Source organism: Mobula hypostoma, chromosome X1 (assembly GCF_963921235.1).
Source record: "Mobula hypostoma chromosome X1, sMobHyp1.1, whole genome shotgun sequence".
Taxonomy (NCBI): Eukaryota; Metazoa; Chordata; class Chondrichthyes; order Myliobatiformes; family Myliobatidae; genus Mobula; species Mobula hypostoma.
In genome coordinates this window covers 36,800,935-36,826,840 of record NC_086128.1, presented here as the reverse complement: position 1 = coordinate 36,826,840, position 25,906 = coordinate 36,800,935, and the positions used below count along the sequence as shown (strand labels likewise).

The 25,906-nt window shown below is 40.6% G+C and overlaps 1 protein-coding gene across 2 annotated transcripts in view; it reads right to left on the bottom strand.

The window, feature by feature from the left end:
• wnk4a (WNK lysine deficient protein kinase 4a) overlaps positions 1-23,197 on the bottom strand; it is a 97,174-nt gene extending 73,977 nt beyond the window's left edge. For both annotated transcript variants that reach the window (XM_063037518.1, XM_063037519.1), the window contains exon 1: positions 21,930-23,197. In XM_063037518.1, coding sequence (XP_062893588.1) covers positions 21,930-22,550 — 621 coding nt within the window. In that variant the 5' untranslated portion in view covers positions 22,551-23,197. The remainder of the gene's footprint in view (positions 1-21,929) is intronic.
• Positions 23,198-25,906: the final 2,709 nt, after the last annotated feature.

Here is a 25,906-nt window from a genome sequence, read left to right as displayed (position 1 = left end):
AGATGAATCATTGCTTTCAAAACGTGAATTGAAGCACGTGAGGAAGCCAAAGGAAATGAAAATGTAGGTGGTTAGATTTGAAGGCTGGGGTGGATCAGCCATGATCATATTGAATCGTGGGGCCAGGTAGCCTAATCCTGTTCCTGTCTCCCTGTGGAGGAGCAGTAGTCCTTTGGCCACATGTCCACAGATACCTGGAAAGTAACAGGACAGATAGGACCAACAAAGGGCTTAATAAGAGGACACACAGGATATTTGTCTTTATTGGCCAGAGCAAAATATACAGTAGAACCGGGAAATCATTCTGAAACAGTATACGACACCAGATAGGTCACGGTTTGAGGATGACAAGATATATTAGCAGTAGAAAGGATGTGGACAATGCCAGGATTGAAGAAAGCTAGTTAAGAAAACAGATTGGCCGCAATAAGGTTACACCCTTTGGAACAAAGGAAGCAGAGGGGAAATTAAATCAGCTTTATAAAATCATGAGTGGACAGGAAGGACCTATTACCCTTGTCAGTTTGGTCAAGAACAAGGCGCCATAGTTTTAAGTAACTGGATCAGAGGAAGAATTGTTCAAAGAGTGGTGGGAATCTAGAACTTACAGCCTGAAGCAGAAACTCTAAATGCATTTACATAGTAACTGGACGAGGAGTGGGAATAGTCAAAATAGTTCTTTATTTGTCCAAAGCAGACAAAACCGATTGCTGATCCTGGTATCTGGAGCCTTAAGCAATGCGTTGCAGGAAGTCAGTGGACAAGCAACATCTGTGGGAAGAAAGGAATTGTTGATGCCTCTTGATGCAGAATTTCAACCTGAAACACTACGAACTTCTTTCCTCCCACAGATGCTGCATGAACTGCTGAGTTCTTCCATGAGATTGACTTTTGCTCTCCATTTGCCTCAGGGGCATGATGGCCTTCTTCTCTGCATGCACTTGCGAGATTCTTTGATTCCATGATCACTGTAATTTTATATGAAGCAATATTCTCATTATTCTACATGACTTCTGGCATGTTGAAAGTCCTACATTCGATTACATCTGCAAATGATGAATTGGAGTGTCAGTCCTAGTAGTTAAAATTTTATGAAGTTCTCAGATTATTACTAGAAAATAAATCACACACAGTTTGCGTCACAAACAAGTTACAGAAGTACCTCTCCTATTTCTGTGTGTTCCTTGGCTGCTGATTCTAAACTATCAGCAAAAACACACACACACACACACACACACACATATTGTCTACGGATTACAAATTCCCTGCATTTTAACAGAGATTATTCTTCCACAGGACTTCATTGTCTACAAGTTGCTTAGTTGATTGTGAAAGGCAGAAGAAAATCAAGTCTTTCTTTCAATGGTTATAAATCACACTCTTACATGAAGGGGTTATAGTGATGCATTCAATTTTTTTGTACCTCACGTTTCATACACAACTTCCAACACAATAAAAAATTCACAATGAAAACATGCCCTTGATACCTCACTACAAAAAGGGTGAAACATCCTTCCTTGCTCAGTACTAGCAAATGCACAATACAGTCATTGCTTCATATTGCCCTCTGCTTCTGAAGTTGATTCTCTTTACCTCAAAATAAATTACATTTCAGAAGAGAAGCACAGGATACAGTTGCTATGATACTGTACCCAAGTGCATGTGACAGAGGATAGACTTCCACAAACAAGAAAAAATCTGCAGATGCTGGAAATCCAAAGCAACGCACACAGAACGCGGGAGGAACTCAGCAGGCCAGGCAGCATTGATGGAAAAGAGTTAACAGACAATGTTTTGGGCCAAGTCCTTTTCATCAGGACTGAAAAGGAAAGATTTCCACATATCACTGGGGTGCATCTATCCCAGGTGGACTAAAATTGTCATGTGTTGGTTATGGATTGAATAGGGGTATTGGTAGGATTATTGTGGGCATTTCCTTTTTTCTTCTTTCTCTCACCCACCACCTACATTTTCAAGTCTCACTCCTGAACTTTTGCTTATGTTGGTATGTTCTCCAACTTTGACAATGGGGCACGGCATTGTCAAAGATACCGTCTTTTTGACAAGACATCAGCCTCGTTGTTGGACCCACCTGCACACTTTTCTTTAAAAAGCTCAAATAATACAGGAAAGTAGTTTTATCCAGCTGGGGTAGATCACCCTAGTGATCTCTGTCAGGTAAAATGGTACTTAATGGGAAATTGCCCCTAATATTTTCAGGCACAATTCACCTCAATCATATCTTCCCAGCAATGGTCGTGCATCCAATGGTGCCACCAGGCATACAGTGATTATTTTCTCCATTGCCACATTATAAGCATGCTATGTTGGTACTGTAATGTGCAGTCACTCTTGCAGACTGCCTCGAGCACATCCATAGGTTGTGCTGGTTATTAATGCAAATGACACATTTCACTGTATGTTTTGATGCTCATGTGATAAATAAATGAATAAATTAAATAAATGAAATGCCAGAAAGAGAACCGATGCCCACTCAGAGATGCACATTGCACAGGGTTCAGAAATGATCTGGCAGCTAGAAAGTTTATATTGTCACATCGATTGTACACAGCAAAAGTTTTCAATAGCCAGCATTATGAGAAATGAATCAATGCTGCTCTCTTCACTCAAGCCAGTATATGTGCATTTCAGTTCTGAGCTGCACACTATGATCACTGGTTCCTTGATTAGCCTTCACATTGCCCCACATTTTGTAAAACCCAATTTCTAGCCAAAAAAACTTGATCCACTAATACAAATGGAGTATGTTTGTTGCATTAGGTTGGGTAGGTTTACAAAAAGCATATTAAGCCATAACTTCTGCTAAGAGAATTTCAAAACTGGTCCCAAAAGACTACTTTTATGCATACCTTAAAATACTTTGATTTTAATATATCATCTATTTCTTACATTATTTCATGATAATTTCACTTCAACTTCCTCAAATGGGGTATATATTCTAACTCTTTCTTTGGTGATCTGTAAAGTATTTTAAAACTAATTCTATATTTTCTTTCCTGGTTTGCCATCTGTCAGAATTCTTGAATGTACAAGCAGCTTTATAGTGCCCTAAGCTCTGGTTCCATTAAATCCCACTGAACTGATGCCTAACAGGGGCAGGTACTGTAAAAGAGGATGCTCACTCCATGGAAAACTTTTTGCACAGCTCTCCGAGGTCAGCAGTGGTGACTTAGATAATACATTTATTTTGAACTTTGAACTTTGGGAGAGGACACTGACATTAAGAGTATCTGCAACCTTTAATGAAATTCCACCAGTAAAGCTCACCTTCCCCTCCCTTCTCCTTTCATCAGTGCAAAATGACCATTCCCTAGTTCATACCTCCACCATCTCACCCACCACTACATTTTCACAGCATTTTCCCAATCGACTCTAAGCAATGCAACTCCCTGTCCCTTTCTCTCTTCACTTCTCACCATCCAGGGACCCAAATAGTTCTCCAAGTTGAAACGGCGATTTGTCCAAATTTGCAGATTGCATTTGGTGGTCATCTCCGCACTGGAGAAACCAAACATTGGGTTTGGAACCATTTTGCAGAACACCTCCAATCAGCCTGCAAGGGACCCTCAACTTCCCACTTTAACTATCTATCCCACTCTCACTCTGACCCCTCCTTTAGTCTCATACACCATCCCAACAAGGACCAATGCAAACCTCAGGAAAAATAACTAATCTTTCATCTAGGCTGGTTTCTCCCCTCAGGCTCAATACTGAATTCAACAATTTCTGATAATCATCTTTTCCTGTTCATGTCAGAACCAGCAGTTTTGATGTTAGAACAGCCACTTGTAATGCAAATTAGTTTGTTTCTCTCCACAGATATTAACTAATCTGCTGACAATTTAATTTGCTTTTGTTTCCGATTTCCAGGAACTGCCGTATTCTGCACCTCCCAGTTCGAGCGTTACTCTTCCCCCAATGTACTGCCCTTATTCATCTCCCTTCAACACTATGCTAATCACCACTTCACAGACAATTCCTTTTTAATCGCCATGACAATTGAAAACCCGTGTGGTTTCCTCCCAGCTTTCTAGTTCCAATGAAAGATCACTGACTTGAAACATTAATTTGGTACAATGGACTCCTTCCCCTCCTCCCACCTTCTTCCCTCTTCCGTTCCAGTCCTGATGAAGGGTCTCAGCCTGAAAGGTCAACTGTTTATTCCTCTCCTTAAATGCTGCCTGACCTGCTGAGTTTCTCTAGCACGAGGGGTCCCAAACTTTTTTATGCCATGGATCCTTACCATTAACTGGTGGCTCCGTGGACCCCAGGTTGGGAACCCCTGCTCTAGCACTTTGTGTGTTTTACTCATTAATTTGGTTTGTCTTTCCATAGATGTTGCACAGACCTGCTGAGCATCACCAGCACTTTTACTTCTTTTGATTGCTGCCCTCAGTTTACTTTCCCTGGATTTACAGGATATTGCAGAGACTGAGATCTCTGCTCCAAGTAGACCACGAGCTTAGTCTTAGATTTCAGGTCTTGATTTTCAAACATTGTTTTCCTTGATGGTCAAAGGCTGAGCTAGTACACTGAAGGAGATGGTGACTTTGCAGAGAAGAGATCCTTGAGAGAAGAAAAGTGGTCTACATTTTCCAGAGTCTGGTTATGGATTTTTGAGGGGACAGTGTTGTACAGTGGGGTAGTTTGCAGAAATGTACATATAGAAGTATTGTCTGCTTGCTGCAGCTTGATGCATGAAGTTGAGTGTCAGTAGTTCTGGAATGGAGATGATGTAGAATAAATCTGCTCAAGCAGGAAGCATTTTGCAGCACCATAGTGAGTAATAATGAGAAAAGAATTGGGGCAATGATGCAGCCTTGCATGACAACAGTTTGCACTGAAATCAGGCCTGCTGTGGATTTCTTGATTAAAACTACAGCTTTCATGCCATCAAGTAGCAGACCATAAGATGGAGATGTGCCATATATGGATAGAATATACCATTATTTATGCACAGAGCAAGAATGACAATGGAGTTGTATGACTAAACACTTTTACTAAGTCACATTAGCCATTGTATACGCTGGGCTACCTACAGTGTGAGAGCGACAAACTGGGCCTGCCAAGATGAAAAAGTGTGCACCCAAAAGCTCACGCAAAATGAGAGGGCCTTCTGCGCGTACGAGGCCCAATTGATTCACTGCACTATCAATCTGCCATATTCTTCCAAAAGATCTGATATGGTTCATATATGCTGAATCAGGAGGGCAAATGATCAACCACTGGGGGAAAGCAGTTGGGGAGGACTTTTCCGAAACAGGTGTTGGGATGTTCCCCATGTACCTACTGGAGCTGGATTCACAAAGATATCACAACTATCAGAACTTCAAATATTCCTGGAAGGTCCTCCTCTCATTGTTTTACAAGCTGGTCATTTCTTGCAAACTATGTCTGACTCGGAGGGATGATGTCAATACTCAAATGTTCAAGCTCTGGGCTACATTCAGGTCTGGTGTTAGGCTTCTTCCTTGCAATCCAGATCCCAAATTTTACATTGAGGATAGGAAGCTGGCTCTGCACTTCTTGTTTTGATGTGAAATGGCTATTGCACCAACTATATTAAGAATACAACAGAGTGGGATCTTGGCCTTATGAGAGATACCACTCTGCTGCAAGGATATTAACAATAACTCAGTTGCAAATCAGCCCTGAAACAGGCCACATTTTGAAAATCAAAGACCCATACCATTGTTCCATCCCATCTTTTTGCAAGAAGTACAGAAGCTTTATGTAGCAGACCATTAGATAAAGGAACAGCTACTTCCCTTCAGCCTTCAGGGGTTTCCAACCTGGAGTCCACGAACCCCTTGCTTAAGGGTATTGGTCTATAGCATAAATAAAGATTGGGAACCCCTGAATCATTCAGTTCCTGAACCGACAAGCAAGCCCAAATCATTACAGCTCAGTAACACTATTATCATTTTACACTGAAAAGGACTTCTTTTGGTTCTGATTGTATTCTTTCCTGAAAATGTTGTGTATAACTTAGGTTTGTCTTGTGAATGCTGCTTACATGATGCTATGTGTTTGTGACACTGCTGCAAGTGAGTTTTTCATTGCACCCGTACACATATGAACTTGTGCATATGACATTAAATCCCATTTAACTCAAAGGTCCACCAGCAACCAAGTTCTACTTTACACAGGATTTTTTTCCAGTGGCAGGAAATGCATGCAGGTGCTTTTCTGCACATATGTGCACACAAATCTCCCCATCACTGGTGAACCTGACTATCAATATAACTAAATAGCTAGTAACCAGCATTTACAGTTTAAAAAAAATTTCAATTGCATATAACCTGGCTCTTTAATAACTACACCAGAACTTTTGCTCTAAAGCATAAATTTCATGCAAAACAGTCTCATACAAAATGTAAATGATGCATTCATTTGGGCTGGGACTCAATTTTGGGACATCACTGGAAGCTTTATTCCACAGCTAATCTGCACCAAATCTAAGTGCTTCTGGCACACACACACTGCCGACGCAATTGGAAAAATAATTAATCCCTCAACACTGACATTCATCACCTTGAAGAAGGTGAAAGGCTCTTTCAAACTAGGAAGAACGAGGGAAAAGTACAGCAGTACTTTTTGTCCCCGATCCTTCCCTTTCCATTTACGTAATATTTTATAAAGTATTACTTAAGATGCAAATTCTTTTTCATATGAACCACTTCAAGACAGTAAACATCAAGCATGAAAGAGATGGGAGGTATTTAATATGCACATGTCATACTAAACTTAGAATGGCATTTATCTTATTAACAATATCTTTCCTATGCAGACATATTTTACTAACACTTATAAACTTTGCTATTTTTGATTAATATTTCAGCTGTTTGATGGTTGGCATATTTAGTGTAATTCCAGACTTATATCTTCCAGGTGAAATCTTGTCAAACTTTAAAATGCAGCAACTCTCTGCAAGCTTTACTAAGGGGCAGAAAGACAGTAACTCCTCTTCAAACGCTTAAGGGACACCATAAGTACAGAACAATAAGTCAGTACCCAAACTGGACCTTTACGAGAAAATTTCATGGAAAATATTATAAAATCTCTGCTTATAAGAGACCCTGAGGCAATTTTAATTTGCTAGCTTGGCAGGATGCCTAGGTGGAACACAGATTTTAATGGAGAGTAAAATTAGGATGGTTACCAAACCAACTCTACACCACCTCCTGTGGGTTTCCCTGAATTTGGTTTAAACTATCTGTCATTTTCCTTAGTGCAGTTTGCATTCTAGTGTTCAACTTTTCCAGGCTATCTTAACAGTTGGATATCCAGGTTGGAGATATCAATGCTATGAATGGAAAAGTTTTCATCCCCAGATTACACACAGCATGATTAAACACAGAATAAAAAAAGTTCTCACTCAGTTCTCCAGCGTGACTTTCCACTTCATATCCTTCCAGACCTTATACCTTTGTTACAAATCATTGCTGACAAAGGTCACTTTGTGCAAATGAATGTCCATCAGCAACTATATGTCATTCCATGGAAGAATTTTTCAAGTGACAAGGAAAAATGGAAATTTCCACAAAATGAGGATGCAGAAATGCAAGGTGTTCTACTGATCTGCTAGAATTCATACTCCTCTGTGGTTGGAATTTAACTTTAATTGCAAAATTTGAAAACAATAAAAAGGACTTGTATTTGTCTAGCACCCTTCAGGTATCTTAAACAGAATGGAAAGATCTAGAAATAAGTTCAGCAAACCAAATACAGTGGGTTCTGGTTAATTGAGCCATCGGTTAAACAGGGCAGCTGCATATTTGGGACAAATAACAAAGACAAATTGAGAAAGTAGCCAGGATTCTTTTGTTTATTTGGGAAACTGTGCTATTTAATTGTTCAGGAGACTGTTGCCATCACTTGCATGTTTGTGTTCAAAAAGCAGTGATTTTTGTCACTGATTGTTGGTGAGTAATAAACAGTAAGACAATTCAGAACTGTTTTGTTCACTGCAGTTTCAAGTATTCAAGCATGGAGCTACCAGAAATGGCCAGGAGAGAAAATGAAATGATTTTACTACTTCAACAAGGTAGAACCTATGAAGAACTTGAAGGTATTAACAATCATCTTGAATGTTGCAATTAAGACAAAGATTTGGTGGATGTAAACATTGAAAACACTGTTTGAAGGCAGTACACTAGGCGTCTGCGCTGATTTTGTTCATTTACAGTCCATCAAAGGAACATGTCAGTATACACAGAATGAATTCCTCTGTCAATAACTTTTAGGAACTAATATACAGTTTTATAGTACTGTAGTAGTTTTGGTATTTTTTAATTTGCTCTGTATTTCATTTAAAAACAGAAATGGTCACTCTGTCTTTTATATACCTTTTTAACTATTTACATGACACTTTGGCTAATTGGGGCAGCCACTTAATTGGTCCAAAATATACTTGTCCTGATGTGTTCCAATTAACAGGAATCCACTGTATCCCAATTGACATATGGCTGAATCAACTACATTCAACCTGATCAAGGAACTACATCTGGCAATGCACCAGTACACAGAAGTTATGAAACAAAACAATATACCCAGTAGCTAAATCCTACCTTAAACAGGCACTGTACTAAGCTGTCTTATTATGATTAATAAGACTTATAAGGCTTGGTTTGCCGCCAAACACTAACAAATCCCTACAGTTGAAAATATCCTGACTGGTTGCAGTACAGAGTATATTCTGGTGCAGCGATTCAAATGCAAAGGAATGTAAGAAGCTGCAGAGAACAATGGACTCTGCCCAATTCATCCCAGGCACATCCTACCCCACCACTGGTAATGTCTACAGGAGGAAACATCGATTTAAGATCCTCACCACCCATTGCAATTACTATCGTACAGGAGCTGTCAAAGCCTGAAGTCCCACACTACCAGGTTCAAGAACAACGACTTAGCTTCCTTACTTTTCTTGAGTCAATCAGCAAAACCCTAATCACTGGTTTAGCAACACTATGATCACTAATCACTTTGCACTAAAGTGGACAGTTTTTTTGTTCTAATTATGTTCTTTATGTATTGTTTATATTTAGTTTATGTTTTTTTTATGAATGCTGCTTATACTTGTGAAAATGATGACAAATGCAACTTGCATTTGATTCAACATGTATCTCCGTCAGTAGGAATACCTAGCTTGCTCAAACTGGTTACTGAGCCTGGAATAAATGAAACGATGGGAGCAACCGCATGATTTTAACACTTGGGTGCAAGTTACAAAAGAACACCTTATGGGGGAGGGGGTGAGAATTTTTGTTTTAGCAGGAAAGCCAATGTAATTGTCTCTTTAATTCGCCCTTTAAAAACTGCACACCTGCTTATTAGCATTCCACTAAAGGAAAGTTAAATCTTTGAAAGAAGCTATGGAAACCATTGAAGTGGGCATATGAGGTGAAAAGAAGCTGCTTTGAGTAAAAGTGAGATATAGGATACCAGGAGAAAAGTGACTTAAGTGTTCAGTATCAATAGAAGAGGATGTTGGGGCTCGAAATACAACAGTCACTCGTGAGAAATTTAAGTACTTTCCTGCTTTTAATATTTTGCTGGCTCAGCAGATTTACTTCAGAGAGGACTTGTGAAATGCATTCCCAGCTTCAAGTCCCTGTTCTACAGACAGTTGCCAAATGTTGAACAGAGTACCAGATGTGTGTCCAGATTGGGACTAGTAGCACTGAATGAAGAGGATGCATCAGCCAGGACTTCTGTGCAACAGAAAAGGGTAATATTGTCACCTTGTCGGGGTGGAGAGGCTTGAGAGTTTCTGAGATCCCCGGAGTAATGCCGTCTGGTGCTTGGCTCCTTGTAGGGTCACCTACAGCAGTAATGTCAAGGGCGAAGGTTCCAGACAAAGAGCAATCCAACCAAGATCTTAACAGTGCAGCTGGCAGAAGAAGATGACACATCACAACAGCAGTGAAGGGAAAGGATGGTTACAGCAGGGCAGGGTCCCCAGTCATCTTGCATGCCACGTCACTGGACCCTGACCCCAATCTGCCAAGGACCACGTGGTGGCTGCCATGCATTAGCTTCCTCACATTAAAAAATGACATCCTTTTGGAGAACATCACATTCAACTTGAGTGATCGCATTACTACTACTACTAGTATGGGCTGTGGTAGGATGTCCATCTCAAGATGCAGAGCATCAAAAGACAATTAAATTAAGAATGTTGGAAATACCCAACAGGTCAGGCAGCAACTATGCAGTAAGGAACAAGGTTAAAGCAAAGGTTATTGACTTAAAACACCATGTTCCTCTCCTGCAGATGTGCAGAGTATTTTCAGCATTTTATCTTTTTATTTCTGATTTTCAGCATCTGCAGTAGTTTGATTTTGAATTTCTAACAGGCAACATTGCAGTCAACAACATAGAACCCTATTCAGCTCACATGGAATTAAACCCGAGATTTTCAGAGATGATGTGAGAAGATAGAATGGATCAGGGTTATTTTCAAACAGAGTCCATACTTTTCTAAGAGCATGAAGTATACCTCTGAAGAGTTACTCATTATTACTTTGCAATTACCCATTCTTTCATCTGCCTTTTTGATTGCCATTGCTATTTATTTCAATGATATTTAGATATAAAAATCAACACCATTGTTAATTTCACAAACGAGGTATCACAACAATTTATTAACAAAGAAAGTTTAGTGTTTATAACTTGTAAATACTTTAGTAGATGATGCATGCATTCAGCATAGACGTTTACCTTTTCAAGTTTCCGTAGCCTGCTGCTGTCACTAAGTCAAAAGTCAATGATCGATGAACTACTGTGGACACTTTGATATTTCCGTGTTAAGGGGATTTCAAAGTAAAAGCAGAAATAAATGTTGATGATTATGGGGAGACTCTAAATCCAACCTTAAATAACCTTTGGATCCAATATCTTTAGAGGAGTAATCTAGTCCTATCAACTGACAGAGCTAGAGAAAATTACTTACGGATGAAGTACTTACTTTGTTTTGGAACTCTTCCAACCTGATTAGGCTGTTTGTCACAGGTTAACCATAAGTAATAAAAGAAGGAAGTATGAAGAGCATAAAGGAGGTGAGTTTTTAATGTAGTATATCTTCACAGAAAATATCATTGTTGTAATATAGTCATCGACTAATAGCGGCAGTAAAATACATTGCTAGCAGGATCAAATGGGCTGCAAATGTTCTGCTTAAACACATTGAAGAATCATTAATTAAGCGTGCATTTTGCTACAATAAGTTGGACAGGTACATGGATTGGAAAGGTTTAGAAAGTTATGGGTCAAATGCTGGCAACTGGGAATAGCTTGGATGGGCAGAAGGTCCTGTTTCCATGCTGTATAATTCTATGACCATGACTCTAAACTTGCCATCTCAAAGTTCAAAGTAAATTTATTATCAAAGTACATAGATGTCACCATATACAACCCTGAGATTTGTTTTCTTAAGGGCAATCACAGTAAATTCAAGAAACGCAATAAAATTAATGAAAGACTGCATTAAACAGGACGGACAAACAATCAATGTGCAAAGGACAACAGACTGTGCAAATACGAAAGAAAGAAATAAAGAAATAATAATAATAAATAAATAAACAAACAATAAATATCAAGAGCATGAGATGAAGAGTCCTTGAAAGTGAGTCCATAGGTTGTGGGAACTGTTCCGTGATGGAGCAAGTGAAGTTGAGTGAAGTTATCCCCTCTGGTTCAAGAGTCTGATGGTTGAGCAGTGTTAACTGTTCCTGAACCTGACGGTATGAGTCCTGAGGCTCCTGTACCTTCTTCCTGATGGCAGCAGTGAGAAGACAGCATGACCTGGGTGGTGGGGGTCCATGATGATGGATGCTGCTTTTCTACCACAGCACTCCATGGATACAGGCTTAATGGTGGCGAGGGCTTTACCCATGCAGACAGCAAGGACGAAACAATCAAAAAGAGAGTTTTGGAAGGTGAGATGATTGTGTAAAAGTAATATCTCTATTTTAAACAGATGCTCACACAGGTCCTCCCCAGGTTACAAATCTCTGATAGATACAAAAGAACCTTTTTGAGAGACTGGTGGGGTGGACTTCTTGGTTGCTGTGGGACTGCAGGCATCATCTGCCAATTGGGAATTGGGTAGTTCTGCATGCTTCCTCTCACCAACTGCCCATGAGTCACAAAATTCAGGGGCTGGATGAAAGCAATCAGAGCTGGAAGTGCTGAGCTGACTCTCTCACTTGTTCACACGAGGAATTCTGCAGGTGCTGGAAATTCAAGCAACACACATCAAAATAGCTGGTGAACGCAGCAGGCCAGGCAGCATCTCTAGGAAGAGGTACAGTCGACGTTTCGGGCCGAGACCCTTCGTCAGGACTAAAGGGTCTCGGCCCGAAACGTCGACTGTATCTCTCTCACTTGCTCACTGGGTCAGGGTGACTGGCTGATAGGCACTCTTCCTATACCTACATGTTCTCCTATCACAGCTGTTTCTGTTCATTTCTGACTTAGAAACAGTTTGAGTTATCAATAGTTCTCAGGAACTGAACCCTGTCATAGCCTGGGAACATCCTGTATTTGCATATTTCAATAAATGATCTCAAGAATGTCACTTCACAAGGATGGGTAGTGTAAATAATTCAGATCTCCATCTGATATACACATTACAGCTAAGAAACAGCAAATTGCATATATTATAATGCTTCAAGGTAGACCTTCACTTCACAAATGCAGATCCACTAAATAAACAAGTGATTTATTTCATAACACCAAGGAATTTCCCCCCTTTGGAGTTAATATCAGCACTAATGTGAATCTGTATTGAAAAGCTAGAGTATGTAACTAGCTCACAGTTGAACCTTCTGGCTGCTTTCAAAACTTTGAACAGAATATTAAATATTTGTTGCTCAGGAGAGGGGTTATGCTCCTGCTTGGAAACTCGTGTACCAAAGAGGTCAATCTTGAACATTTTGTAATTGTACATTTTGATAAAAATTGTCTGCATGAATATAGCTCCAACAACATTCAGGAAGTCTGACATCATTTGTATAAGAAAATAAAAGAAAAACCTGGAGAATAGAAATCTGAAATAAAGGCAGAAAATGCTAGAAATATTCATCAGGTAAGGCAGCATCTATGGAAAGAGAAATAGAGTTAACATTTTAGGTGAGTCCTGATGAAGGGTCTTGGCCCAAAGCGTTGACTGTTTATTCCTTTCCATAGATGCTACCTGACCTGCTGAGTTCCTCCAGCATTTTGTGTGTTACAGTTTAGATCCTTTGTCAGAACAATTAACCCTGTTCTGCTTTCCAGAGATGCTGCCTGACCTGCTGAGTTTCCGACAATTTATGTTTATATTATCACACAATAAAGCAGCCCAGTGAATGGGCGCCTCACTTACACAATCAACTTTCACTCCTTCCACCACCAAGGCAGTCCATGCAGCATTTGCACTGTCTGTGAAATGCACTGGAGCAATTCGCACACTTCCTAAACCAAACATCTCCATTGTTTTGAAGGGAAAGGCAGCAGATACATGGCTTCACTGCCACCCGTGGGTTCCCCTCTTTTTCACACTTTACCCTGATTTGGAAATCTTTATTTTCATTAATTTAAGCTCTACTCCAAAGCACCATGGTAGCACCTCATCAAAATGACTGCAGGAGTTTGAGAAGCTGGAGTTTAAGGATATCAGGGCTGCGCAATGAATGCTAATATTGTCCTTGGTTACCAACAATCCATTACTAGACGAAACACATAGCTGGAACATACAAATCTCAACTTGAAAATGATTTCCATTTTCTGACCCATCATTAGCTTTTATTTACATGCAAAAGCCATTAAAAAGGGTAAGTAATTACTGTGACTGAAAATAGGCAGGGCAGAAAAACATTTTGAATGCTCACTTAATAGAATAGATGCTGCATCATTCTTCACAAAAACCCCTGAATTGCTTTACACTCAATCACATAAGAGAGCCAAAATTCAATTTGCATTCTCATTGTAAACCAAAGAAACCTTGCCACCCTGCCCATAAAAATGAGATCATTAGGCAGTGAACTGGTGGAATCATTCGCTTGTGAAGTTGTTTTCAGGGCAGGAGGGGCAAGTCCAAATCACCAAATAAAAACCATGTGATCATTTTATTGATTTCATACAGTACATTTAATTGTCCTTTGTTTACTTCTGTAGAGCTCTGTACCTAACAGCATTCACTGACCTAGAAATTAACACAGGAACACAAACAGGAACAAGAAGCTACAAGAGCTGAGCTTGTTGCACCACTCAGGAAGACCACGGCTGACCTCATGATTGGTCTTAATGCATTTTCATGGATGGATGGGAGGGATCATTGCCAATGCTAAGGGCCCTGAGCATGCAGTGCTCCTGACAAATATCCCCGATGGCTGGAAGAGAGACTCCGATGATCCTCTCAGCAGTAATCACAATCTTTTGTAGGGTCGCGGTCAAATGTCTTGCAATTCCCAGACTGCTGGTCAGGACACTCTCACTGGTGCTCCTATAAAAATTGCTTAGAATGGCAGAGGTGGGAGCAGGAGCCTCAATCTCCTCAAGAAATGGAGACGCTGCTGTGCTTTATTGATGAAAGAGGTGGTAACCTTATAGTTCAAACATCTTTTTACCTTGGGTTTGAATACATTTAGCAATTCAGCATCCATAATTTTTTTGGGTATGGAAATTTTACAATACTTTCGACCAGGGATTTCCAAACTGGGGTCCATGGACCCCCTTGCTTAATGATATTGGTCCATGGCATAAAAATGGTTGGGAACCCCTGCTCTGGATGCAATGCTTTCTCATGTCACTCTTGAACAGGCAATCCTTCAATGTTATATGTTCAGCTGGCAAATAGGAAATATGAACTAGGTGTTTGCAAGAACATCACGTGTTACACTTGGTTATTCCAAAACTGCTACAAAAAGTGGAATAATTAGAAAACATTGCAATAGCAAGTTCACTGATTGACAGAAAGGTCCAAACAATGTCTCTTGCACTGGGCAGCAGATTTTAAAAATGTACATACAGTAGTTTTTCTGTGAGCTGCCCACAAAACTACAGGATGAAGAAGCCAGAGGTCTATAAGTTAGTCCTCATTAACAGAACAGAGGTAGAGAGGGTTAGTCTGTTAACATATCAGAGATGCAACACAGAGCGTCATAGGAAGTCATTCCTGCCTGTGGCCATCAAACTTTACAACTCCTCCCTTGGAGGGTCAGACACCCTGAGCCAATAGGCTGGTCCTGGACTTATTTCCTGACATAATTTACATATTACTATTTAATTATTTACGGTGCAACTGTAACGAAAACCAATTTCCCTCGGGATCAATAAAGTATGACTATGACTATGACTATGACTATCTATCCTGGGACCTGCACATAAGTGTTAATATCACAAAGAATGCCTGGCAATACCTCTACTTTCTTAGAAGTTTGTGTAGATTTAGCACATCACCAAAAACTTTGACAAAATTCTCCTTGTACCTCAGCAACTGTTAGGGAAATGTTTCAACATTTTACACTCTTTTGAGTGCTCTATTACACATTAACAGAGAGAGAAAAGTAATTCCGTAGATCAGAAGTATTAGTGAAGTATGCTTATGTCATCAACAGTGAATTATTTACATGTGATTTCACAATCTAATCAGGCCATTACAGTAATTAAGTTGTTAGAAGGAGACCTTAGTACCAATATATAAATGTACACTATCCTCCTTAAAGCTTTGCACTCTAGGTTGAAAGTAAATCAAATGACCTTGGGGACATGCGTTCAACTTATTGGCGTTTAACAACAAGTAACTAACTGGTTTCAATGTGCTTTTTCTTGTAGATTTAAAACAAAAATTGGCCTGTTGGAGAACAGAATGCACTATGCATGTTATTAAAAACATATTGGGGACACAATCACAATACCTAGATAGAAGATCTTCTCAGGCAAGGAGAGAGCAAAAAAATTGCAACCTGATTAGTTAATTAACTAACAGACTACTTGTCTCACTAAGTAATTTAACATCACGATATATGAAGCAATTAAATGAGCCAGTTATTTATGAGAATCTGGTTATTTTTAAAAGTTATAAAAATTGAACTCATGTTGTCTTTACCTCATCAGAAAAAAAATATAAAATGCCAAATTAAATTAAGTTAAATAACACAGCAAGTTTCTGTACTGAAGTACAATTTAAATGATTGATACTGAATAATAAATAAAATGTAGACGTTTTCTCACAGACGTGCCCTCTATATATCAAATGCAGTGAATGACTGTCTGCATTGTAAAGTTATTTTACCTCAAATCCAAAGTGTGGTTGCTGAAATAAATAGTGAGTAATGAGATGTGCTTTTAATGGAAAAATAATCCATGTAGGAGTTCTAGTCAACAGCTTTAAAACAAACATTTATGATCTGCTTTTTGTTCTTTAAATAAATGGATTGCTTTGCATTCAGAAATTGGAGTACATTGTGAAGTCCTGCTGTCCTTAGTGATAAAATATATATGTATTTTTTAATACTGCTACAGTTTTAAGACCATACTAAGGCCAAAATAGAGTATTTTATTAGGTACAAATCAAACAGCGTAAAATATATCTACTGTATTGGCTGAACACATTTTTAGGTATGGAGATTTTTTTAAAGAACATATTTACACTCAGTGGCCACTTTACGAGGTAAACCTGTACACTTGCTCGTTAATGCAAATATCTAATCAGCCAATCATGTGACAACAACTCAATGCAGAAAAACATGCAGACATGGTCAAGAGGTTCAGTTGTTGTCCAGACCAACACCAGAATGGGGAAGATATGTGATCTAAGTGACTTTGACCGTGGAATGATTGATGGTACCAGAAGGAGGGGTTTGAGTATCTCAGAAACTGCTGATCTCCCGGAATTTCATGCACAACAGTCTCTAGAGTTTACAGAGAATGGTGCGATAAACAGAAAAAAACCCAATACGTGGAAGTTCTGTGGGTGAAAATGCATTGTTAATAATAGAGATTAGAGGAGAATGGCCAGACTGACTCCAGAAGACAGGAAGGAGACAGTAACTGGAATAACAACGTGTTACAATAGTGGCGTGCTGCAGAGCATCTCTGAATGCACAACGTGTCGAACCTTGAAATGGATGGGCTAAAGCAGCAGAAGACCACTAGCATAGGCTCAGTGGCCACTTTATTAGGTACAAGAGATACTTAATAAAGTGGCCACTGAGCGTATAAACAAGACTGGTATTACACAGACCAAGAATGTGCTAATTGGACTACAAATTGCTTCGATTACATTGTTAGCCATGTCGTTGTTACCTTTTTAATCTTAAATCCCAGCAAGCACTGGTTCAGTCATTTAAATAATTCTTTCATGGAGAAAACTACCTTCTTATTTAGCAGAATCAAAATAATCTATGTTTTGTATCTATTCCTAAAATGATAGGAACCAGCCTCAACTTTAAAATGACGAGATTATCTCCAACAACAGTTGTTTGCTGAGCAAGTGAGCACGTCCCCTTTGAGTACATCTGTTGATTTTGCCCTAAAGGTGATTGATATATGTAATGCATTCTCAAACTGTTGAACACAAGAGGTTCTGCCAATGCTGAAAATCGACAGCAACACACACAAGATGCTGGAGGAACTGGCAGATCGGGCAGCATCTATGGAGAGGATTAAAGAGATGATGTTTCAGGCTGAGACTATCCATCAGGACAGCTCAAACAGAAGTACGAAGAGAAAATGGAGAGCTCTGTTCACTCACTGAATGGAATAAGATACACTGTTACCTATTGTTTATTGAATGCACACAAAATCATTTTTAATAATAAAACAATGCATGCTTAATTTGTTACTAATGATGATTATCATTTGCCAACGACACTTCAAATTGTTGCTTTATGTAAATAAATTTCATTCCCAAACTCTGTCAAGAATACCTCCCACAGCCTATCACATAAATTATTAAAGTTATTGGTTTAGTTCAGACTTTCAAAATTATTTTTATAACTTGGCCACATGGATATATTTTCCAGGGCACCATGTGCTGTCTGGTTGGAAGCTGGCCAAGGAAAAACAAGACACAGCTAACCGGAGTATGAAACAAACAAGCACAGAAGTGATGATTACAACTACGAGACACTCCGTTCCATGCTCCATTTAAATAATAACTAAGTCCAACGATGGAATGACAAAATAAGGCTTTCTCTATCCACCCTTTCACTGCTATCACATCACTCCTACCAACTAAATAACTTTGCACAGAAATGCATTCCCAGCCAGTAGAGTTAAACACACTACTTGACAGCACTGGTGTCCATAGAAATGAACTTCAATTATGCCATATATAATGCTGTTGCAGTTTAATATTGCACTTAGTGTCAGCAACTGGAGATGAATGCCCTTCCATCCTCAAATCCACATCTGCCACTAGTAACCCTTAAAAGTGCAATGCTATCATTACAAATTTGCAACAGCAACAGATTCACTTGCAAATGGCTTAGAGTCATGCTCTCATCTAGCATAGAAATAGGCCATTCAACCCACCATATCCATGCTAACTAGTGGGTACCCATACATATTAATTCCATCTTCCAGCACTTGGCCTGTAACCTTCTTTGCTGAGGTAATTCAAATGTGTGTCTAGATATTTCTTAACAGTCTCAGCAATTCTGTTCCACTACTCTCTCAGTCTGTGAGAGTAGGAGTGATGTACTCATCACTCTCTGGGTGAAATGTGCTCGCTCAGTTCTACTCTAAATCTCTTACCCCTTACCCTAAATTGATGTCCTCATGTTTTACCTATCTCTGAGATTAGGGAATCGTTTCCTACAGTCTACCCCATCTGTATCCCTCATAATGTTACATACCTCAATCATCTCCCTTCTTAACCTTCTCCACTCCAAGAGAACAGACCTAGCTTCTCTTGTCTCTCCTCAAAACTGAAATGGTCCATTCCAGGCAATATCCTGGTGAACTCCTTCTGCATCCTTTCCAGAGCTATTATACATTTCTTATTGTGGTGGCCAGCACTTCAACTGATGTCTGACTGATGTTTGATAAGTTGGAGCACAACCTCCCTGCTCTGGTATTCAATGCCCTGATTAATGAAAGCCTGTATTGCTTTCTTAACCACATTACCTACCTATGCTGCCACCTTCAAGGATTTCCAAGGATTTGTACCTAAAGGTCTCTCTGTTCCTCAAATCTCTAGAATTCCACCACTCAAGGTGTATATCCTAGCCTCATTAGGATGCGTCACCTCACATTTTTCCAAAATTAAATATCATCTGCCCATTTCACCAACACATTGATATCATCCACAGCCCATGACTACTCTCTGCACTATCCAGTACTTTGATCTGACACTGTGTAATTTCATTGCTATGTCAAGCCTTTAAGTTTAAGTCTCTTGGATAACCGAGCACCTCCCTATCTTGCTGGTACTTGTATATAGCAGTCTCTGTCAGTTTGTCATTGCAGTGGAAACAAAACCAAATTATATGCAAACATCACACTTTTGAATGTGAAGGTGGAGAGGTAGCGGGTGGTCAGAATTTTGGCAGGAATTTGCGGAAGAATAATTACATCCAGATATCATGATAGGGGAATAACAGTTTAAGTTGCTATCACCAGTCCACAGGATTAGACAAAATAGGCCATTTGGCCCACCCACATCACACTGGCATTTTTGCCCTGCTTGAGAGCCCTCTCACTTTTTCTTAAACTAAATCTTCCAGTGTAACTCTCTATTCTCTTCCTTTTAAATTGCCTCAATCACACTTGTAGGAGCAAATTCTGTATGTTCTATACGGTTAGGATGAAGAGATTTCTTTTGAATTACCTACTGGATTCTTGCATCGATTGCTTTCAGTTCTGCTTTTCCAGGCAAGTGAAAAGATTCTCTCTACACCCATATAATCTAAACCTTCCTATTTTTAGACACCAAGAGAAAGGAGCCTCAGTGGAACGTGAACAAGATAGTGTTATGCCCTCCATTGACAAAATAAGAGATTGGTATAACTTAATCATTAGGTACTAGCTTTGGTCACCAAGGGCCCTCTTGTCTTGGAGTCGGAAGGCTAGTAGGTTCAAGCTCCACTCCAGTGCTCTGTAATGAAGTACTGAGAGAATATTGCATGGTTGGAGGTGTCATTTCTAGATAAATCAATAGCTCATATCCTGCTGGATGGAAACAAAACATAAAATTACTTGGAAGACAACACTTATATTTCAACCAGCTATTGGTTACCCGATTATTACTGCCGTTTGTGGCGGATGGCTGTGCACAGACACACTGGACTCTTTTCTACATCAAAACTGTGGCTTCACTTGGTGTCTCGGCCTGAAACGTCGACTGCGCCTCTTCCTATAGATGCTGCTTGGCCTGCTGCGTTCACCAGCAACTTTGATGTGTGTTGCTTCATTTGTAACATCATTAGCTGCTTTGGGATCTCTTAAAATGGTAAAAGTTCTTCTTTTCAGTAGTGTGATAATGAAGCATTTCTGCAGTAACACCATGATTAATATTTCAGTGTAACTTGAATTAAATGTTAGCATACTAAACTGTTTATTGACTACTGTCAAGAGGCTGCTGTGCAGAACTGCTTCCCAGGGTGACAGAATTGCACAGATAGTCGACCTGCTATTTGACAGCTCCAGCAACTTGGATCTAATCCTCTCCTGAGTGCTGTTTGTGCGGAGTTTGCACAGTCTCACTGAGATTGTGTGCATTTCCTTTGGATTCTACAACTTACAGACTCACTCTCAAGGACCCCTTACAACTCACGTTCTCAGGATTATCTTCACTTGCACAGTTTGCCTTGTTTTGCAAGTTGTTTGTCAATCTTTGTTAATGTATAGTTTTTTGTAAAATTCTATTGCATTTATTCATGCAAATGCCTGCAATAAAATGAATCTCAGGGTTATATATGCTAACATGTAGTACTTTGATAATAAATCTACTTTAAAACTTTGGATTATCTACCTTCCTTCCACAGCTCAAAGATCTACAGGCTGGTGGGTTAAATAGCCACCATAAATTGCCCTATGTGTAGGTTTTTCGATTTTGTGTTTTTATATTCTGTCTTTTCGCTCGTTCTTTCTTTTTGCCGTTTGCATGATTTGACTTTTTTGCGCGGGGTTAATTTTTTTTGCAGTTTGCGCGATTTGCCTTTTGCACATGGGGGTGTTGATTTTTTTTGTTGCTGTTTGCATGATTTGTTTCTTTGCACGCGCGGGGGTGGTGGGTTGATGTGTTTCTTTGAACCGGTTCCATGGATTTCTTTGTTTTGTGACTGTCTGGAGAACAGCAATCGCAGGGCTGTTTACTGCATACCTACTTCAATAATAAATGTACTTTGAATTTTGGATGATAGAATCTGGAGAAACTGAATGCAATACAGGGAGAACGGAGTGGGATTAAATTAGGATTTGTGTAGATGAGTACTTGATGGTGGGTATGAACACTTTTCCAATTTCCCTTCTATGTGATCTTTTCATAGCTTCAAATGCTCTCTATAGCCATGCATTATAATGCATCTATGAAAATCATCCCACTGAAATCAATGAAACGATTTTTAAAGGCAGAAAACAACACACATGTAAATAAGTGAGGCAAAGTTATTTTTGAAATAGAGGTGCTTTGACGTGACTGTACAGCAAGCTTAGTGCTACCGTAGGGATGAATTTCTCATGCAAGTCTTTTGGATTAAAGAGTAGACCAGCTCTCTCTCTCTCTCTCTCTCGAATATCTCCTAGCAATATTGTGAGCATAGCAAGAGATATGCCCTGGCTGATATTTATCTCTCTGTAGGAGCAGGTGGTGCGAATATGCGTCGTCCCTTACAACTATGACCAATCTAGACTAGTTTGTAAAGCGCTTTAGGGATGTTAAAAGTTTCATATTTATGCAGGTTTTTACTTCTTCTCACCTGCAACTCACACCACGCCACCTCTACGGTTGTCTCTGTATCCAAGCCCTTGTAGACCGTCTTGAAGGAACCCCTTCCGAGCTCAATGTTGAACTTCAAGAATCTGCCATCGGGAGACGTGTCGACCGCCTTCATCTCCACCTCATTCTCCTCCGGTTCCATCTTACTCTCCTCAGGAACTGCTTCCTTGTGCGGAGTGCGGGGGGTTCCATCCTCCGTGTCCGAGCTGTTGGCTGCCACGGCTTTGGTCTGCGGCGGGGCACTGGCGCTGCTTTGGCTCGCATCGTCTGTTGCCGGTCCGCCGAGAATCGGGGCAGGAGGAGGAAGAGGAGGAGAAGGAGAAGGAGGTGGGGGAAGCGGCCGCGGCAGCGGTTCACCATCGTGCGGGTAGAGGTGAGCCCAAGACGGGCGGCGGAGCAGCAACCCGTCGGCGCCCAGCTCGATCTCGATGGAGCTTTTCCTCTGGGCTCGGTGCGGGATTCTCCTGATTTCCTTGGCCGAAAATCTCCGCCGGCGGCTGTGCATCTTGTTTAGGAGTGAGGAGTGCTCCAAGTCCAGCGCCGAAGCCATGACCCCAAAGCCGGCTAGGTCTACCTCTGCCTGAGACATCGTTCTGGACATTGAGCTGTTGTTCAATACCTCAAACTCCGATTGAAATGTGTCTCCGGCGCAGTGAGGGTTGTTGAGTGACTCGAGAAGTCAGCTCCTCCTCTCTTCTCCGACACAACACCTCCTTGTTTTCAAAGAGATGCGATGTTAAAGCAAAACATTATTTGTAGCCCCCTTTTGCCTCCCCAATTCTCTATTCACTGGGACTAACCCCCAGTTGTTGCACTGGATGCAATTAAACTCTTTCTCCCAGACTGTTAGACTTTTTCCTTCTTCAATCCTCTTGCTCGCCGGTAAAGTTTCTCAGACTGAGTCTGTATTGGTGTCGATCAGCCCGCCGCTGCCCGAACGTCGCCGGCTCACTTCGGACATTGGCTCGCAGATTGGAGGTATTATAGGTTGGTCCTTCTAATGCCGCCTCCTCACTCACCCGTCCCGAGATCGACGAGGTCTTTTTTTCCTAATCAACGTTAAACCGCCTTATTTCGCTGCTGCTATCAGAAGTGTAAGTGCTGGGCTGAGCGTAAGCGTCCCTTTAATGCTGACGTTTGCACCTGTGGTATTATCGCGTCGAGCAAGTTCTGAGTGGATAGTGTTCCTTATCGGGTAGAACATTCCCTCCACTAACGTCACGTCCCCACACGCTGAGGTGACTTCTCATGAGAAGTAAAGTCACTGGAACCTCGAAGATATCTGCACGGCGAGGTGGGGTTGATAATGTCTTCAAGCCCTTTCCCCGTGGGTTTACGTGAAGCTTGGAGCGCTCTGTAGACGTATTCTCTGGAAGGCAATCTTCACTTTGCGTGACACCATTATCAAAAAATACGAAACAAAAAAAAAACTCAGCCGCCCAGGCAGTATCTGTGGAAAGAGAAACGGAAATCCTTTTCTGTTTAAGATTTCCAGCACCAGCAGCTATTTATTTCATTTTCAGAATTTTGTTTGGTTCCTCCTTATATCTAGGAACTGAGGACAAGAACAATGTGAAGGCAAGTTGCAACTACCTTCAACTAGCTGGACATGTCTGAGTTTATTTTATTTGCAAGAAGGTATTTGCCCATTTAGTTTTGATGAAAATGCAATGTGGATCCTGTTCAATATTAATGCTTGGCTGACTCTTTTAGGATGAGTTTTGGGCAACAAACCACAAAATGTCAAACAAGTTGAGACCCTGAAAGTAAATCTAACGAAAATGAAAACTACAGATAATATTCAGCAGGCCAGATAAGACCAGATGATATCAGAGTGGATATCCTGATTGTAATTAGAGATAATCTTTTGGTGTTCCCACAACTCCACTTAACGTTTGTGGCCAATTAGTTCCCAGTGATCTGGAGGCCTCACTATGGTGACTGTCCCAAAATGTGCAGCATATATTCCTTGAGCAGTTCCTAAGTCTCTGGTCCCTGAAGCTTGCTCAGCTCCCACCAATACCATCCCCACCCCCAATGACAGACAACTCCATTCGAATAGAACTGTGGCAGTTATGCCAGTCAAAACTGAGAGACCAAGTACAACATTCCATACTTCCACAAGGCAAAGTACATGAGTGAACATGTGAGGAGCACAGTGCTGGTAGTTCAGAAGTTTCCTTCTTATGGGAAATACATCATTAGGAAGGAAAGTGTGCAAAGAAAATTTAATGAGAAGTTGTCAGGACTGGAGCGTTTTGGGGAGAATTTGGATAGGTTAGGAGCAAAGGAAACTGAGGGCAACCTTATACAGGCACATGCCATCATGAGAAGTAGAGATAGGGTGACTGCACATAGTCTATTTTCTAGGGAAAGGAGTTCAAAAAAGTGAAAGGGGAAAGATTTAAAAGGGACTTGAGGGGCAACTACTTCGAGCAGAGGGTATGTATATGGAACAAGAGGAAGTGGTTGTAGCAGGTACAAATACAACGTTTAAAAAACATTTCAACAGGTACATGGACAGGAAAACTTTTGAGGGACATGAGACTAACGTGAGCAAGTGGGTCTAGACTGGCTGAGCATCTTGGTCAGCAAAGATGAGTTGGGCTTTAGGGCCTGTTTCCATGCTTGGCCTCCTGACCAACAAACCAAATGTGTGGCTAACCATAGAGCATTGGACTCTGATGTTCTAGAGCACTTGTATTTGTTAATTGTTGTCTTAACTAGAGTCATTAAGCCCTTGTGCTTTCTATTTAATCTTTTCAAGTTTATTTTGACTGGCAGGGATTTTCTGCATTTTGTGATTATTTAAAGTGGATTCCCAATTAGAGCTTATAGTGTGGTCCCTGTTTTGAGAATAATTTGTCTCGTGGTTGAGCCACTGATGCTCTGTCAGAATTCCTATGTATAAGCTCATGTTTCTGTCTGTACATGGGAGTCTATTGTTCCTCTGCACCTGGGTTCAGTTGTTGCCAGCACTCACCATGACACCACAATTAGTAAGGATAGGCAACAACAACTCCGCCACAATTATCCTCAACATCGGTGTCCACAAGGCTGCAGCCTCAGCCCCTTACTTCACTCCCTAAGCACAAATGACTGCGTGACAAGTTCTGCTCTAGCTCCGTCTGCAGGTTTGAAGATGACACCACTAAAGCGGGCCATATTTTACGAGCAAGATAAGGAGCCTCGTCATGGTGATGTGACAACAACGTTTCTGTCAATGTCAGCAAAAGAACTGGTGATTGACTTCAGGGAGGGGGGCACACACTCTCTTGAAACAAACAGTCCTTAGGCTGAGAGGGTTGAGAGCTTCGAGTTCTTAGGAGTCTTGGTCCAACCACATTGATGCCATGACCAAGAAAGTTCAGCACTGCATCTACTTCCTAACTTGACTGTAAAACTTTGGCATATCCCCTTTTATCCTCACCAATTTTTATTGACATACCTCAGAAAGCATCTATCAGGATGAATCATGGCTTGGTACTGCAACTGCTTTGCCAATGGCTGCAAGAAACTGGAGAATTGTGGGCACAGCTCACAACATCACAGAAACCAGCTTCCCGGCATGGACTCTGTCTCACTTCTCACTGCCTCGGTAAAACAGCGAACATAATCAAAGACCCTTCCCACCCTGCACTTCTTTACTTCTTCCCCAATCCCAACCAGGTAGAAGATACAAAAGCTGAAAGCAATTTACCAATTCCTCCTCAATTTTTCAAGAGAAGATCTGTTTCCTAGAACACAGAACTGTGTAACGCAGCATGTGCTCTCCGGCTCATGATTTTGTGCCGATATAAACATATTTAACGATCAATCTAACCCAACCCTTCTACACAGCCCATAACCCTCCATTTTTTAAAGTATCCATGTGCCTATCTAAGAGGCTTTTAAATGTCCCTCTTGTATCAACCTTTACCACAATTCCTGGCAGTGTGTTCCAGGCACCCACTACTC